This window comes from Actinia tenebrosa, unplaced genomic scaffold, assembly GCF_029948245.1.
Source record: "Actinia tenebrosa isolate PJP-AT-01 unplaced genomic scaffold, QUT_ActTen_1.0 PGA_scaffold15__27_contigs__length_11533743, whole genome shotgun sequence".
Taxonomy (NCBI): Eukaryota; Metazoa; Cnidaria; class Anthozoa; order Actiniaria; family Actiniidae; genus Actinia; species Actinia tenebrosa.
In genome coordinates, this window is record NW_028292575.1 from 138,563 (window position 1) to 156,323 (window position 17,761).

Sequence of the window (17,761 nt, forward strand, 5' to 3'; positions counted from 1 at the left end):
TGAAACCGCATAATTATCATTATTGATTAGAGTTTAATATTCCCATGAGATCAGTAAGGATTTCAGTTTAAAAATACTTTCTCGTATGACTTACAGATATCACATCCATAGACATCAAATCGTATACAATGACCGCCCCCTGAGTTGTGGGTCTGAGGAATAATTCTGATATAACGTGCTGCTGTTGGATTCCTAAACCAGTTGACTCTGACGCCATTCCTATCGCTGTTTCCTTCTAAATTCTATTTAATAAAAGCCGGGAATGTACAAAAAGTATGATAATAAGTGGATTGTTAACATCAAAAGGCTTTCAATAAGCTCCCTGAGTTGTGGGTCTGAGGAATAATTCTGATATAACGTGCTGCTGTTGGATTCCTAAACCAGTTGACTCTGACGCCATTCCTATCGCTGTTTCCTTCTAAATTCTATTTAATAAAAGCCGGGAATGTACAAAAAGTATGATAATAAGTGGATTGTTAACATCAAAAGGCTTTCAATAAGCTCACATTAAAAACACATGTCATTCACCATTTTCCATACATCGGTTTACTGGTCAAACACAAAGCGCTCAAGATACTTTCAAAGGATTATTCAAATTTGAACCTTGCAACCTCGACTGAATGCTTTGTGTTTGACCAGTGAACCAATGTATAGAAAATGGTGAATTAGATCATTAGGATGTACTTATATAGCAGGCTTATATATATGACTAATAATCATAGCCATAACGATATTACCTTAACGACCAGTCCTTCTTTGTACTCATTCCAATATCTGTTATCAAAGCTGTAACTAACTTTGTATGACTTCACCCATGCATTCATATGTGGGTTACCTTGTGTTGCAATACCTGTCACTGTCTTGACCTGTCCAAGGTTAACCTGTATGTACTCATTATTACCATTTGTTTGGCTGCACCATGACGAACTGCCATACAGACGACCAAGTCGTGCGGTATATTGAACACCATTACCAGTCCAGAAAGAAGATGACGTCATCTGTGAGTCTGGTATCTGTGAATTCTCAAGACCAAGCGGCGAGGTACAACCTTGAACAAAATTAATGCAATTTTATAATTTTCATAACTCGTCTGACATGCAACCATACAGAATACTTTAAGATTTCATACCAAGTGGAAGTCCTTTGAAATCTACCCTTAGCATCTTCCATTGTTTGAACTCTGTTGGAAGTACACGAACAAACCTGGCTCTGAATGGGTTGGTTATTGCATTAGTAACCACTGATGATCTGTCAGAGTTACCGCTGAACTGTCAAACGCAAAAACACAAAAGAAAAAATGAGAAGTGTGAGCTGGAAAATATTTTTTATTATTACGACATAACTATGATGCGTGTGACAAATGAACACTTTTATTGGTTTTTATCAAAGTCAAAATCAAAATTCCTCGTTAACATGGTGTTATCTGTTTTTCAGTTTTTCAGTTTTTCTACGGCTCTGGATCCATCTCTTTAATGGACTGCGCATTCATTAGCAGGAGGCGGTTTGGGTCAACCAAATTAAACTACATTGGAATTCTTTTCATTGGCGGGTCTCTAAATTACCTCTTTGTCTCCAGACATTTCCTGATATGTTGTCCACTGCACGTTATTTGTTGAGTACAACACTTGATACTTTTTCACATATTCATCTCTGTTTTCTCCAAGTCCCTGAGTAGCTACAGCACATATATCGAACATAGCACCAAGATCAATCTGAAGATAATCATCAGGTGCATTTCGTGTATACGCAGCCCAGGCTTGGCTATTACCCAGTCTTCCTTTAAAAGGTTTGTATGCAGCAGAATTTGATGTTGCTGTAAACCTGTGATCAGGTACCAAACTAGTAGAGGGTATACCAACACTGTGACTTGAACAGCCTGAACAGGAGAAAGTTTCAAAGTTGAATATGATTAAGTGCAGGCCTATGAAAATCATTTATAACTTAACATTTAAAGGTTTTCAGATAATCATGCAGGGGAGTAAGAAATAGAGGATATTAAGTGAGCGCAGAGAGGAGGAAATTCTCAACACAAGAAGGTAATATCCGTATCTCCAAGCGGTCATGTAATATTCTATTCAATATATATTTATCCACGAAATACAATTTTAGTGGATTTTTACTGTTTAATGCGATTCCTAAGAATTCTTACCAATGGTGATATTTTCATGTGTGAAGATTTTCATGTATTATTATTTGGACAAGAACAGGATATGAGCAATCGTGCGCTCTGATTGGCTACTCTACTACTAGGCTTTCAGCTCATATGCCATTAGTCCATTCAGTAGAGAACATTTAAAATGGCTAGCGACCGATTTGTTCAACTTTTTGAGAAATAAAAACATATGAAAAGACACACCACGTGCCTGAAAAAAAATCAGAAAACATCAAAAAGGAACATGGGAATTCATGGGAATCTTACTTGTCTGGAAAGGATATCCATAGATCTCTGTCCTCAAGCACGGTGTACCAGTCTGGGATGTCTTAGGTACAATACGTAGATATCTTGTAATAATACCATGGTACAGAATGCGACGTGCAGCAGTTGAACGATCATAATTACCGTAGAATACCTGTGAATCAGAAACAAAAAGTGACAGATGTATGCCGGATGCGTTATAAGTGGTCCATGTTGTACCATCAGTAGATGTATTTATCTGGTACGTCTTCACCCACTGATCTATCATACTATCACTAATGCTACATTACCCTGTCAATATTGTTCTCCTGATAAGTGGTCCATGTTGTACCATCAGTAAATGTATTTATCTGGTACGTCTTCACCCACTGATCTATCATACTATCACTAATGCTACATTACCCTGTCAATATTGTTCTCCTGATAAGTGGTCCATGTTGTACCATCAGTAAATGTATTTATCTGGTACGTCTTCACCCACTGATCTATCATACTATCACTAATGCTACATTACCCTGTCAATATTGTTCTCCTGATAAGTGGTCCATGTTGTACCATCAGTAAATGTATTTATCTGGTACGTCTTCACCCACTGGTCTATCATACTATCACTAATGCTACATTACCCTGTCAGTATTGTTCTCCTGATAAGTGGTCCATGTTGTACTACCAGTAGATGTATTTATCTGGTACGTCTTCACTCACTGATCTATCATACTATCAGTATTGCTACATTACCCTGTCAATATTGTTCTCCTGATAAGGGGTCCATGTTGTACTACCAGTAGATGTATATTTATCTGGTACGTCTTCACTCACTGATCTATCATACTATCAGTATTGCTACATTACCCTGTCAATATTGTTCTCCTGATAAGGGGTCCATGTTGTACCATCAGTAAATGTATTTATCTGGTACGTCTTCACCCACTGATCTAGCATACTATCACTAATGCTACATTACCCTGTCAATATTGTTCTCCTGATAAGTGGTCCATGTTGCTGAGTTCCATGTATCTATCTGGTACGTCTTCACCCACTGATCTAGCATACTATCACTAATGATACATTACCCTGTCAATATTGTTCTCCTGATAAGTGGTCCATGTTGCTGAGTTCCATGTATCTATCTGGTACGTCTTCACCCACTGGTCTGCTATGCTATTTCCCTGTGTCGCCACAGCACAAATAAGATGAGATGTTCCCAAGTCAATCTGTAGATATGGATCAGAGTCGCTTGTAGAGGCACACCACGATGAGCCTGATGTGTAATGTAGTCTAGCATTCTTGGCTAGATGTACATCAGATGAAGCTGTTATACTGCCATCTTGAATAGCTCCTGATTCCATGCCAAGAGGAGAGTTCTCGCAAGCTACCAATGGAAACAAAAGGGAAGGATTTTAAATACGAATACCGTAGTGATTGTAGATCCTGATTTGCATATTCTGGATGAGGTATACATATCTCAGGTGGAGCTTTGCTAGCCAAAGATGGAGGTGTGTCCGGTGTGTGTCATGATCATCTGACAGGTACGACTGTACACAACCTTAATTTCATTCATGTTTAACCATTAAGTTTTGTTTTCTTATTTTCGGATGCATTTCTGTGTGAAAGTGTGCTCTTTCTCAGTAACGTTTTATAACAGCGCATGTATGTTTGGTTGTAGAGCTGCGATGTGGATATTTATATTGATCAATCAGTAAAGACGCGGGGGGAAAAATATATGCGACAATGGTTTGTCGAAGTATGCGAGGAAGATCGAACGTGTTTTACCTTTAAAGTATCCATAGATCCCTACTCTCATGGTTCTCCATTTCCATCGGGACGCTGAAGGTATGAATCTGATATATCTCACCAAGGGTTGTGCAAGGGTGTGTTTTATTATAGTACTATAGTCAGTGTTTCCAGCAAACAACTAAAACAAAAATATTAAATTATTATAACATACCGTCATAAAAATGACGTGACGTGTCAACAAAACTATTGCTGAAAATACAGCAAGACATCAACATCTTGGTTCTCTTTTTGTAATTTTCATTATCTATATACAGCTATTTCAACGAGAAAGATTGTCCTACGAATAATGAAGTGCATCCTGAATTGTAGACGGCCAACACAGCATAGCCACTACAACTTAAGCACTATTTTACACTCCATTTCTGATCGAAATCATGGTTCCTGATAGAATAATGACATAAACGTCCTGTTGATCTTTTCAATACTTGTATATAAATTTATTTGTAGTTCCTACCTTTACTCTTCAGTTCTCTTGGTAAGGCGTCCAGCTTATATTATTCATAGACAGACTTATCTCATACTGTGTCGCCCATTCACCTCCATAACTGTTAATACCCTGTGTGGCCAACTGCCCGACCAACTAGCCTACCAACCTACCTACCATTGAACTGACCAATAAAACAACTTTCCAATCAAGAGACGAACCAATCAACCAACCAACCTTCTAATCAACCAACCGACCAAACAATCAATCAACCGACCAAACAATCAATCAACCGACCAAACAATCAACCAAATAAACAACCATGCATCTAACCATCTAACCATCTAACTATCTAACCATCCAACCACCCAAACATCAACCACCCAAACATCTAACAAAACCCAACTACCCTAAAGGCTAACGAGACAACGAACCTTCCAATCGACACTAACCAATTCAACCTACCAGTCGACACTAACCAATGAAACCAACCTACCAATCGACACTAACCAGTGCAACCAACCTATCAACCTACACCAACCAATGCAACCAACCTACCAACCTACACCAACCAATGCAACCAACCTACCTACCTACACCAACCAATGCAACCCACCTACCTACCGACACCAACCAATGAAACCAACCGACACTAACCAATGCAACCAATCTACCAACCGACACTAACCAATGCAACCAACATACCAACCTACACCAACCAATGCAACCAACCTACCTACCTACACCAACCAATGCAACCAACCTACACCAACCAATGCAACCAACCGACACTAACCAATGCAACCAACCTACACCAACCAATGCAACCAACCGACACTAACCAATGCAACCAATCTACCAACCTACACCAACCAATGCAACCAACCGACACTAACCAATGCAACCAACATACCAACCTACACCAACCAATGCAACCAACTTACCAACCGACACTAACCAATGAAACCAACCTACCTACCGACACTAACCAATGCAACCAACCTACCAACCGACACTAACCAATGAAACCAACCTACCTACCGACACTAACCAATGCAACCAACATACCAACCGACACTAACCAATGAAACCAACATACCAACCTACACCAACCAATGCAACCAACCTAAACCTACAACAACCAATGCAACCAACCTACCTACCGACACTAACCAATGCAACCAACCTACCAACCGACACTAACTAATGAAACCAACCTACCTACCGACACCAACCAATGCAACCAACCGACACTAACCAATGCAACCAACATACCAACCTACACCAACCAATGCAACCAACCTACTAACCGACACTAACCAATGAAACCAACCTACCTACCGACACCAACCAATGCAACCAACCGACACTAACCAATGCAACCAACATACCAACCTACACTAACCAATGCAACCAATCTACCAACCTACACCAACCAATGCAACCAACCTACAAACCTACACCAACCAATGCAACCAATCTACCAACCTACACCAACCAATGCAACCAACCTATCAACCTACACTAACCAATGCAACCAACATACCAACCTACACCAACCAATGCAACCAACCGACACTAACCAATGCAACCAATCTACCAACCGACACTAACCAATGCAACCAACATACCAACCTACACCAACCAATGAAACCAACCTACCAACCTACACCAACCAATGCAACCAACCTATCAACCTACACTAACCAATGCAACCAACCTATCAACCTACACCAACCAATGAAACCAACATACCTTACCGACACCAACCAATGCAACAACCGACACTACCAATGCAACCAATCTACAATCTACCAACCGACACTACCAATGCAACCAACATACCACATACCACCAACCAATTAAACCAACCTACCAACTACACCACCATGCACCAACCTATCAACCTACACCAACCAATGCAACCAATCTACCAACCTACAACAACCAATGCAACCAACCTTCAACCTACACTAACCAATGCAACCAACCTACCTACCTCACCAACCAATGCAACAACACCAACACACAAACCAATGCAACCAACCTACCAACCGACACACACAATGCAACACACTAACATACCAACTACAACACAACCAATGCAACCAACCTACCAACCTACACTAACCAACACCAACCTACACCCACAACAATGCAACCAACCTACCAACACACCACCAATGCAACCAACTACCAACCTAACCAATGCAACCATACCACCGACAAACCAATGCAACCAACCTATCAACCTACACCAACCAATGCAACCAACCTACCTACCGACACAACCAATGCAACCAACCAACCAACCTACACCAACCAATGCAACCAACCTACCTAACCAAACCAACCAACCGACACTAACCAATGCAACCAACCTACCGACACTAACCAATGCAACCAACCTACCAACCTACACCAACCAATGCAACCAACCTACCTACCGACACCCAACCAATGCAACCAACCTACCAACCGACACTAACCAATGCAACCAACCTACTTACCGACACCAACCAATGCAACCAACCTACCTACCGACACCAACCAATGCAACCAACCTACCAACCTACACCAACCAATGCAACCAACCTACCTACCGACACCAACCAATGCAACCAACCTACCTACCTACACCAACCAATGCAACCAACCTACCAATCGACACTAACCAATGCAACCAACCTACCAACCTACACCAACCAATGCAACCAACCTACCAATCGACACTAACCAATGCAACCAACATAACAACCTACACCAACCAATGCAACCAACATACGAACCTACACCAACCAATGCAACCAACCTACCTACCGACACCAACCAATGCAACCAAGCTACCAATCGACACTAACCAATGCAACCAACCTACTTACCGACACCAACCAATGAAACCAACCTACCTACCGTCACCAACCAATGAAACCTACCAACCTACACTAACCAATGCTATCAATCCAATCATCCAAACAACAAACCAGCTACGTGAGCCAATTAAGTAAAAATTGAACATTATCCCTCTAAAGATGCCTTCCGACGTCTTTCTTGTGAACCATACCTTTTGAACTCCGCCTTCTTGATATGTGTTCCATCGACTACCATCCATCGACAGACTTATCTTATACTGTGTCACCCACTCCGCACTACCATCACTGCTACCCTGTGTTGCTACAGCACAGATGACGTAAGGAAGTCCAAGATTAATCTGTAGATAGTCATTTGGATCGCTTCGTGTTCTTGCACACCATCCTTTTAAGTTACTATTGAGTCTAGCGTGATATGGGTTGTAACTGCTGTCGTATTTAGAAGTTGCTGTAAAACTGCTGTCAGGTATGACATATCTGTTCTCTACACCAATCAATCTGTCAGCACAGTTGTTATCTAAGAAAGAAAAGGTCGTTTTCGTTTGTAAATGAACTTGGTTGAAACAAGTAGGCGCATTGGCTAGGCAGCTAATATTGAGAATACAGCCAGAGTTATTATCATAATGTGCTTAATCGAGATATGTTTTACTAGTTTTTTTGAGAATTGAATGTTAGCCTTTATAATAATTTTATGAAAAAAATCGAAATCGGCTTTTGATCTCTCATTAAATATCTTGTTCCTTCTTAACTTTCGAGTGATTTTTTCTTGTTACTGCGAGCAAGCGATATCTTACAGCAGTTCCCTTGATGTGACAACAGTCAACGACTCCAAAACGAAAAGCAACTCTAGAAATATGTTTCAGTCTTGAATACTTCTCCAAAGAAGGGTTTGTCAAATGTATTTTTAGCCACCAGTCAAGGAAATAAATTTGTTCACAACTTTTACATTATTATATTTATTTTCAAGTAACGAATTCGGAGCTTTTCAGCAATCAACGACATAAATTTGAATAACTATTTTTTTTCGGTGGTCGCATTTGTTTTTCTTCACCAGCGATGAAAAAATAGCATTAGATATTAGCTCCTTAATTTATATACTTCATATTTAGTGTAATATAGTTTTTAATGTATATTTAACCTTTTGTACACGTTCGTATTTTGAACGAGCTTTATAAGCTCTTGGACGATACGTGTTTAAATAAATTATTGATTGATTGATTGATTTGATTGATTAATTTATTACCGGTTTTTTTTAATATTGTACATATTGAGAACTAGCTATAGGAAAAAGCCTTATTATGCAACTTCATGCTTGAATCATTTGTTTTTTTAAACTTTGATCTGTCTTCTTTAAATCCCCCTCCCCCGATTTTTCTTCTAGATCTCTTTGTGTCCTAAGCGAACACGTAAAAAAAAACGAGTCTGCAGCTACAGCTTTCTGCTGATGACGTGATGAAAATAGGAAAAAATAAGATTGTAAAAGAATAATAATAAAAAAAAATGCACACAAGCACAACCAAAGTTTTGTGTCGTTACACGTCTTGATCAAACATACCATATCAACTTCAAGTAGACATTTATAAGATATCGGTATGTGAGTTTTGTAAGAATACGCATATAAAAGAGATGACTCAGTAGAACTAAAATCTAGGAGAAAAAGGACTTATGATCAGTATTTATCTCTGTTAAGACAATTAAGCAAATTGAGGATTAAACGATTAGTAGAAAAAACGTCACGCGAGAAAATATCGTTTAAAGAACCAATTCATCTGACCTGATCAGAGGTCTGTCACAGAAATTGAACAAATAATCATTTACATGTCCTATAGCTTAAAAAGAGCGAAGATTTGGTTCTTTATCTAATATATTTTGGATTGATAACTTACCTGTAAGCGATCCTGGTTTGATTTGGTTGAATATTATCATCACCAAGAGAACGCGGAAATGATAGAATCCATTGCTGATTTGTAAATTCATTTTTGACTCTAACTCGGTTCTCAAACAACACTTCGAAAGCAATTGTCGAAATGTCTTATTGCATTTCAGAACTCGATAATAAAGGCAAAATTAATCCTTAGTCCTTTAGAGGAATGATGTCTAGCTTGGGTTTTAGCATAACTTGGAGAGACAGGATAATTGATGGATTAAATATTAGCATTTAGTGGTTTTATTTAAGACCGGATGTATAAGGTGACAGCCAATAAGATAGTTGAAGATGTTTCAGTATATTGACAAGTCAAACCCTGAAGGATAAGAAAGAGTTCATGGGTCACTAGCAGTGGATATCAGTCATGTTACAGCAGGCATGGATTTCAGTTTCAATCTTTCTATCATCCTGATAACTAGTACCCTCTCTCTCCCTGTTACTACATCACGTACGATGCAATTAGTACAGAGTTTTAGGTTTACGTTCAACACAATAATGAAACTTCAGTTGACCAGTAAAAAATTCTTTTAAATTACTAAAAACGAATATCAAAAAAATCCAAGTAGTAGAAAAACAAAACAAAAATTGTTTATGGAGAGAAAATTTGCTAGAGGTAAAGTAAAATTAAACGATGAAAACGAGGCGCTGAAAAAGTGGTGACGCTTGCCGTTTGCGGGGAGAAAAAAAGTCAGTCTAAAACTCTCTAGTATTATCTATCGGACTGCGCGGCCTTAAAATGCAAAGAAATTTTCCCCCATGTGCAATTTGTTTAGATATAGCAAGCCGTGATCGTTGAATTCTTCATGTACTATTGCAACGATAACCAAAAAATTGTTGGTTTGCTCATTCAAACCAGTATCGATATCATTACGCAGTTCCATTACGAAAACAGAAAAAGAACAACCAGCTGTTCTAAAAAAATCGAGTGGCCTTTAGAACTTGCGTGTGTCGGGCACATCGGATGATAATCCTACGCGACTCCGCCCAATACCGAATATATTTTCTCTCAACTAGCCATCAATAATTTTGGTATTGTCGTCTCAAAATCGTAATTAGTTTACAGATCGACTGGTAGATCTACAAAATACACACTCTCGCCAAATAAAGCGCCATCTTGGATATATTCTCTGCTAGTGCCAGTCCTTTCCGACCAATGCGCGCGCAGACGTTTTTTTACTTTTTGTTTGCAGCAACTTCTATTCATTTTTTATTTCTATTTATTTATTTATTTATTTACCGCCGGCCGGTAGGCTCAGTTGGTAAGAGCGTCTGTCTGTTTTGCGGGAGGTCGTGGTTCAAGCCTCGGCCAGACCAACACTCAGGGTCTTAAAATAACTGAGGAGAAGGTGTTGCCTTTGTAACTATATCTGCAAATGGTTAGACCTTCAAGTCTTCTCAGCCAAGGACTTAAAACCGTAGGCCCTGTCTTCCAACTTTTATTTTTGAGGCTTGTTATACTGTTGATTAAAAGAACAATACAGAAACAATAATAAAACCGGTACTGACGTAGGACGAATTACTTTGTTTGTTGAATATATAGTCCGGCAAATTTGGTACTATGATAAGACGACTACAAATTTTAACACTACAAATGCGGTGCTACTGACTAGAACAACTCTTATCACATGATATTGTAATACTAGAATATTCATCAATATTTAAATATTTAAAAATTGATAAAAATATATATAGATAAGCCGATATTTTTAAAATCTATCTGATAGAACTTGTCATTTAAGACTTCATTGCTGCGATTTTTAGTACTATGATGCTATTGGCGGATCTTTTTTAAAACGTTCAATATCGGTAAATGGGCTACCCGATCCAAACATGCAATCCTCATAAAACTATGCTTGCGTGTCATGAGAAGAAATGTTTCTTGTAAAATCCTGGCCAACATCCTCGTAGTCTTGTCCTGGCGCGTTCTCTTTATGATGTAGTGTTTCGTATTCGTTTACTCTTGGTTTTAAGTCCATGTATTGTTCATGTCCCGTCATGCCTCGCGTGTGTGGTGTTTCACTTTTTCTAGGTCTGTTTGCAGGCTCTTGTATCGACTGGTAAACCGTATCACTGCTTTGTATTGGTTGTAATTCCATGTAGCCTGAAGTTTCTATTTCGTCAGCTGTTGTAGTTTGTGGTTTTCTTGAATTTTTAATGATGTCATCAGCATAGTCTGGATTGTTTATGACGTCATTCGAGACCTCTTTTTCATCTGACTTGCTCTTCATTCGTTTCTCATTGTGTTGTTTTTCTTTCCGCCGAAGCCGGTATACCAAATAAACGATACAGATGATCAGTCCAAGAATGATCAATACAAGTGGAATGACGTAAGACACAACTGTTGAGAAATCAATAGAAAACATGACTATTTAATCCCGTGATGAAGGCTCTTGTGTTCAAATTTACCCACCCAAGAGGTCTTTCATGGTGTCTTTCATATCTCCCAATTTGTTTTACAACAGATTGCAAAAAGGGCAGCCCGCGGACGGCATCTACAGAATTGAAATGTACTGCAAGACTTTCAAATAAGGTGTATCATAAATACTTTGTCACAACGGCTGGTTACCTCCTAACTCCATCTCAATAAAAACCGATACACTGTTCCTGTCGAAGAGGACAGGGGAGTAGAAATGTTAAATTATCTCGTTACAGCTATACGTGAAAATGAATTATACCATACATTAGTATCATTATACCTTCCTTTGCTTTGATTTCACTTGCGTTAGGTTTCCTTGTCATGTATTTCTTCAATTCCACTCTGTTAATCCGGTACACTACCGTTCCTTCACTGTTTGTAGCAGTACATACATAGATACCAAATTCCTTGTCACTTTTAAGTCTTATAATTAAATCGTCACCGTTTGCCCTCGCTTCGACGCTATCGAGCGAAGGAGTTCCTCTTTTAGTCCAAGAGTATTTTATTGGATCAGGACCACTTGTATAACAGCCAAGAGTGACCTCGTCGCCTTCTAAAACCCAGATAGTCGAATTGGAATATTCCGGTGGATCTGAAAGTATGAGCATATCGGATATAATATAAATACGCATGGAGACGCATTCAATGAAGTACTCGTTTATGCATGCTTGCCTCTATTGATGGATTGCAAGCATTCCCAAAAGAGTTAAGAGGGCGTCTCTGTAACAGCGTGCCACTCGATCTGGGCTCGAAAAATAGATTTCTTTCATATTGCTATCATCGAAAGTACTATCTATCCTCACTACAAAATTGCAGTTAGAATTGTTCTAAATTCTTTTTTCCACCCGCTATGCGAATTTTTGTCCATCGACCCCAAATCAGTGAAAGACGCCGATTTTCGAGGTCGGCCGAGGGCTACTTTCAAAGTCTGTTTTCTCGGGTTTCTCTGCACATAAAAGCTATTTTTTCTATCCAGAACTTTAGTCTAGTGTAACTTCTGCATAAAAACAGTAATAGTTTTTTTTGGAATGCGCGAATTCTGAAAAATAATCCTAACTGATCGAGACTACTGAAAGCGTGACGTGGAAAGCTAAGATTATGAGACCTCGAATATTGCAAATTTCTCATTTGTGGCACCTAACCCAGCCCTAAAATATCATTCAACCTTGAGATAAGAAGCTATTTTATAGATGTGTGCAATAAAATTTGCGGCACATTGCGTTTCTACGAAATAAGCTAAGTTTCAAATTGTTCTATTTTCAGTCATTTCCTTGCGTGACACGACAGGCCGTTGGGTCTGTGACGGCTACTTCTTTGCTCGTTATCCTCAATACCATTACCTAAAATATAATATGACGAATTAAACCTTAACTTTACAATATTTGTTCCATTATAAAAGATTTCAATGATCTACGGCTTCATTTAATAGTGTTTCTATAACCTGTTTTGAAGTTTCACCGCACAGTAATTTTTGTAATTTGAATATCTCGAGCTCCTCGGGAGGTCAATCGTTATTTGTTTATTTAATTATAGTAAAGAAATCCTCGCTTAGTAATATCTCGAAACATCCTAAAGAGATCCAAAAATGAGAAGTGTTCTTGTTTGTAGAGCTGAATATTTCTAGTTTTTTTAGTTGAAGGTAACATATTATTCATATTATTGTAAGTGAAGGATGTACTTGCCCGCGTTAGCATCGTTATTTTCACTGTGTTATTGCTCAACTCTATACTTATATTAGTAGTACTTGGAATACTGAATCTATGTCTTTGTACTGAATACTAGTGAGTTAGACTAGGACGTCTAAATTGAAGACTCTTGCAAAAAAATAAAATAAAATAAAACAAAATAAAACAAAATAACTAATGCATATTTTTTAAAATTAAATATACATCTTTAATATAATACAAATAACCATAATTACAAATACGAATATATATCTAAGAGCGAAATTATCAGAGAGAAATAAACCTACTTACGATGGACTCCGCCGAGAACCAGACAAAGCTTCTTATACAGTATATCACTTCTTCAAGAGACACCTTCAACACTTAGCATGGGCTGGGCTCTAAAACCAAGAGGCGGAGCTGCTCTACAGAAAAATGTGCGGTCGTATTTGACAGCAAAGTTTGACCTGGGTGAGAGGACTGGTAGAAAAGCAGACCCTGAACAAGTTGCCGCGGAAATGCGGTGCGCGAGAAATGAGAACAATGAAAGGCGCTTTGAAAGAGAAGAATCGGGCTATCGAAGACCCAGATTGCACGATTCTTTTCACGTCTCTCCACTTCGCGAAAAAAATCCACAGCACGAGATATTACCGTGACCAGTCCTCAGGAAAATGTACGATCTTTGGTAGACGAGGAAGACATTCAGGATGTAATACGAGAGTCAGAACGTATAAATCTGTTACAAGAAATTGAGGATAGCATTGGCCTGCAACACCCCATTATTCACTAGTCAATTGAAACCCCCGACCCCCGACCCCCGCGAAAAAAGGATAATAAGAACCTATAAGGCTACAATTTTAAGAAAGGTTCTTATTAGTGGAGTTCAGTGTAAAAGTGTATAGGTAGAAACTGCTATAAGTTTTTTTGAGCATGTGTTTTGTGTAGAACATACTGTCCTGTACTAGGCTACGGGCTGCCTGTGCTTGGAATCACAACGCCTTCTTCGGTATTTTTCAAGATGGCCGACCTCTTGTTTCCAGGGAACCCCGGGTGCAATCATGCTCTTAAAAGTACATCAAAAACGCGTCACGTCCCCGTTCAGTGCCCCGCCAGCCGGGGTTTCAATTGACTAGTGCATTATGACACGTACGATCTATGCGACTACTATATCAAAGAAACAAGATCTCAGCCTTCAATGGCGGAAGCTAAACATTAGAGAGTTTTAGATTGACTTTTTTTTCTCCCCGCAAACGGCAAACGTGACCACGTTTTCATATTTCCCTGTATTTGCTCACCAGGCGCAAATACTCTTTGATTGATAATGATAATGATACTGATAATGATAATGATAATGCTAATGATAATGATACTGATAATGATAATGATAATGATAATGATAATGATTAATGATATGATAATGATAATGATAATGAAATGATAATGATAATGATAATGATAATGTAATGATATGATAATGATCCTGATCATGCTACTGATAATGATAATGCTAATGTTTATATGCTCCTGATCCTGTAATGTATGCCTCTGATTGTTGATCCTGCTCTGTTAGCTCTGTCCTGATCACTGCTATGCTAATGATAATGATAATGATAATGATAATGATAATGATATGATAATGATATGATAATACAGCAAAAACAACAAACAAGAGAAAAAGGACGTCCAATAAAAGCATCATAATACACATAATAGCTTGGCTTCAAAGTAGTTGAACTTACTCGGGTAGAGGTGAGAGCTGAATGTTTCTCTAAGAGAAATGAGCAATACATTGATTGATTGATTGAATAATGGTAATAATGATAATAATAATAATGGTTTATTTGAAGCATATCTACAGAGTAGATCTATATCTTAAAAAGTATTGGAGGAGCCAGTACCCGCAACCTCCACTTCCGAACCGCCGCCCCTATATGATCATAATTTTCACAATCACTCGTTCTGTAGTTATAAATGAATTCATACGTTTGTTTACACCTGTTGCAAAAATCGTCGTCTCAGCCGAAGAACAGTCAAGACTGCAAAGTATTTTTTCGAAAAAATGATAGTATATGGAGTTCGAAAATATCGGAAGGACGAAATACCTTTTCACAATAGGAAATGATGGATAATTCATAAAGGAAATAAACGTTGAGAAGGTTAAATGACTAGTGACAAAGATATCAATGATATATTACCTACAACTTATAAAAAAACAAAAAAATGTTCAGCTCTACCAACAAGAACAGTTCTCAGTTTTGGATCTTTTTAGGATGTTTCGAGATATTACTAAGCGAGGATTTCTTTACTATAATTAAATAAACAAATAACGATTGACCTCCCGAGGAGCTCGAGATATTCAAATTACAAAAATTACTGTGCGGTGAAACTTCAAAACAGGTTATAGAAACACTATTAAATGAAGCCGTAGATCATTGAAATCTTTTATAATGGAACAAATATTGTAAAGTTAAGGTTTAATTCGTCATATTATATTTTAGGTAATGGTATTGAGGATAACGAGCAAAGAAGTAGCCGTCACAGACCCAACGGCCTGTCGTGTCACGCAAGGAAATGACTGAAAATAGAACAATTTGAAACTTAGCTTATTTCGTAGAAACGCAATGTGCCGCAAATTTTATTGCACACATCTATAAAATAGCTTCTTATCTCAAGGTTGAATGATATTTTAGGGCTGGGTTAGGTGCCACAAATGAGAAATTTGCAATATTCGAGGTCTCATAATCTTAGCTTTCCACGTCACGCTTTCAGTAGTCTCGATCAGTTAGGATTATTTTTCAGAATTCGCGCATTCCAAAAAAAACTATTACTGTTTTTATGCAGAAGTTACACTAGACTAAAGTTCTGGATAGAAAAAATAGCTTTTATGTGCAGAGAAACCCGAGAAAACAGACTTTGAAAGTAGCCCTCGGCCGACCTCGAAAATCGGCGTCTTTCACTGATTTGGGGTCGATGGACAAAAATTCGCATAGCGGGTGGAAAAAAGAATTTAGAACAATTCTAACTGCAATTTTGTAGTGAGGATAGATAGTACTTTCGATGATAGCAATATAAAAGAAATCTATTTTTCGAGCCCAGATCGAGTGGCACGCTGTTACAGAGACGCCCTCTTAAAAGACAAAAGCATGGCGGCCATGTTGGTGCCGTTAACAATGGATGCTAAGAAGAAATCTTTTGTTAAATGGCACCAAAATGGCCGCGATGACGTAACGTGCAATCAAAGAATACATATATCATGTATTTAGTGTTTATAATTTCTCTTCATTTCTGTTCTTATCATATTTTCTATAATCCCCTATAATCATATAATTACTCACTAAGTAATTATTACATTTGTATTTACAAACGGCATATTTGCATCTTCTTACAGTTAAATAGTTATATTTTCCACCACATTTCTCAACTTATATTTACCTTTTTTAATTAAGACTCCCAACTCGAAAGCTTTCAATTTCCTCAGAATTCGGGAGTCGTCCGCAACCTTTTATTATTCTCTTCTTTTTTCCTACTCAAACCATTTATCTATCATTGTAATTATACTTGTTTACTTTGTAATTCATAATTTTCTCAGAAACTTTTAATCAGCGGAAAAATATATTCAACCTTGAAAATATAATGCAAATTTACAAGAACAAAGTAACTTTAATGAGGAATTTAATGTGTTTAGTTTTTGCTTGGTTTTTTTATCTGATTTTGTTTGTTTGTTTTTGCTTTTAAATCTTTTTTGTTTATTTCTTATAATTTTTTTTACTATGGAAGTAAAATTAGTTGTTTTGTTCTATATATTTTCTTGGCCAATTCTTCTAAGCCTCCAAATTGTCTTAGATTGAAGTCAATAACAACGCCATATATACACAACAATCTAAAAGAATTAATGACATATTGAGCGTTATACCTTGAGTCACTTCAATTCTCGCTACTACTGCAGCTTGGCCCGCGTAAAGTTTCTTTAAATAGGAAAAAAACCAAAACAAATGGTAAGTAGATGTTAAATGAACCAGAAGACAATCCCCTACTCTTATAGTCACGCATCATTGAATATGTTTATTTTGGTTTGGAGGAGGGACAGGTTCTAAGTCCTTATCGGAGAAAAGTAGGATTCCTCTGATACGAGTGAGTTAAATTCGTAATTTGATGTACTTACTCCTTCGTGTTCAGTAATCGCTCTCTCTGCAATAGTATATGTTTTTCCTTTGTCTAGTGGTACATTTTTATATTGTCCATATATT

The 17,761-nt window shown here is 37.9% G+C and overlaps 2 protein-coding genes across 2 annotated transcripts in view; both read right to left on the reverse strand.

The window, feature by feature from the left end:
* The window catches only part of LOC116301704 (receptor-type tyrosine-protein phosphatase S), a 53,075-nt gene that overhangs the window by 20,404 nt on the left and 14,910 nt on the right, over nucleotides 1-17,761 (reverse strand). The gene's annotated exons all lie outside the window — the stretch shown is intronic.
* LOC116294341 (neuropilin-1-like) lies at nucleotides 101-9,742 on the reverse strand. The gene is made up of 9 exons (XM_089030730.1): nucleotides 9,394-9,742; nucleotides 7,702-8,024; nucleotides 4,190-4,331; nucleotides 3,490-3,788; nucleotides 2,420-2,570; nucleotides 1,563-1,876; nucleotides 1,130-1,268; nucleotides 738-1,048; nucleotides 101-425 (listed from the first exon to the last, which is right to left on the reverse strand). The coding sequence occupies exons 1-9, from the start codon at nucleotides 9,482-9,484 to the stop codon at nucleotides 300-302; spliced, it is 1,896 nt and encodes a 631-aa protein (XP_088886856.1). The 5' UTR covers nucleotides 9,485-9,742; the 3' UTR covers nucleotides 101-299.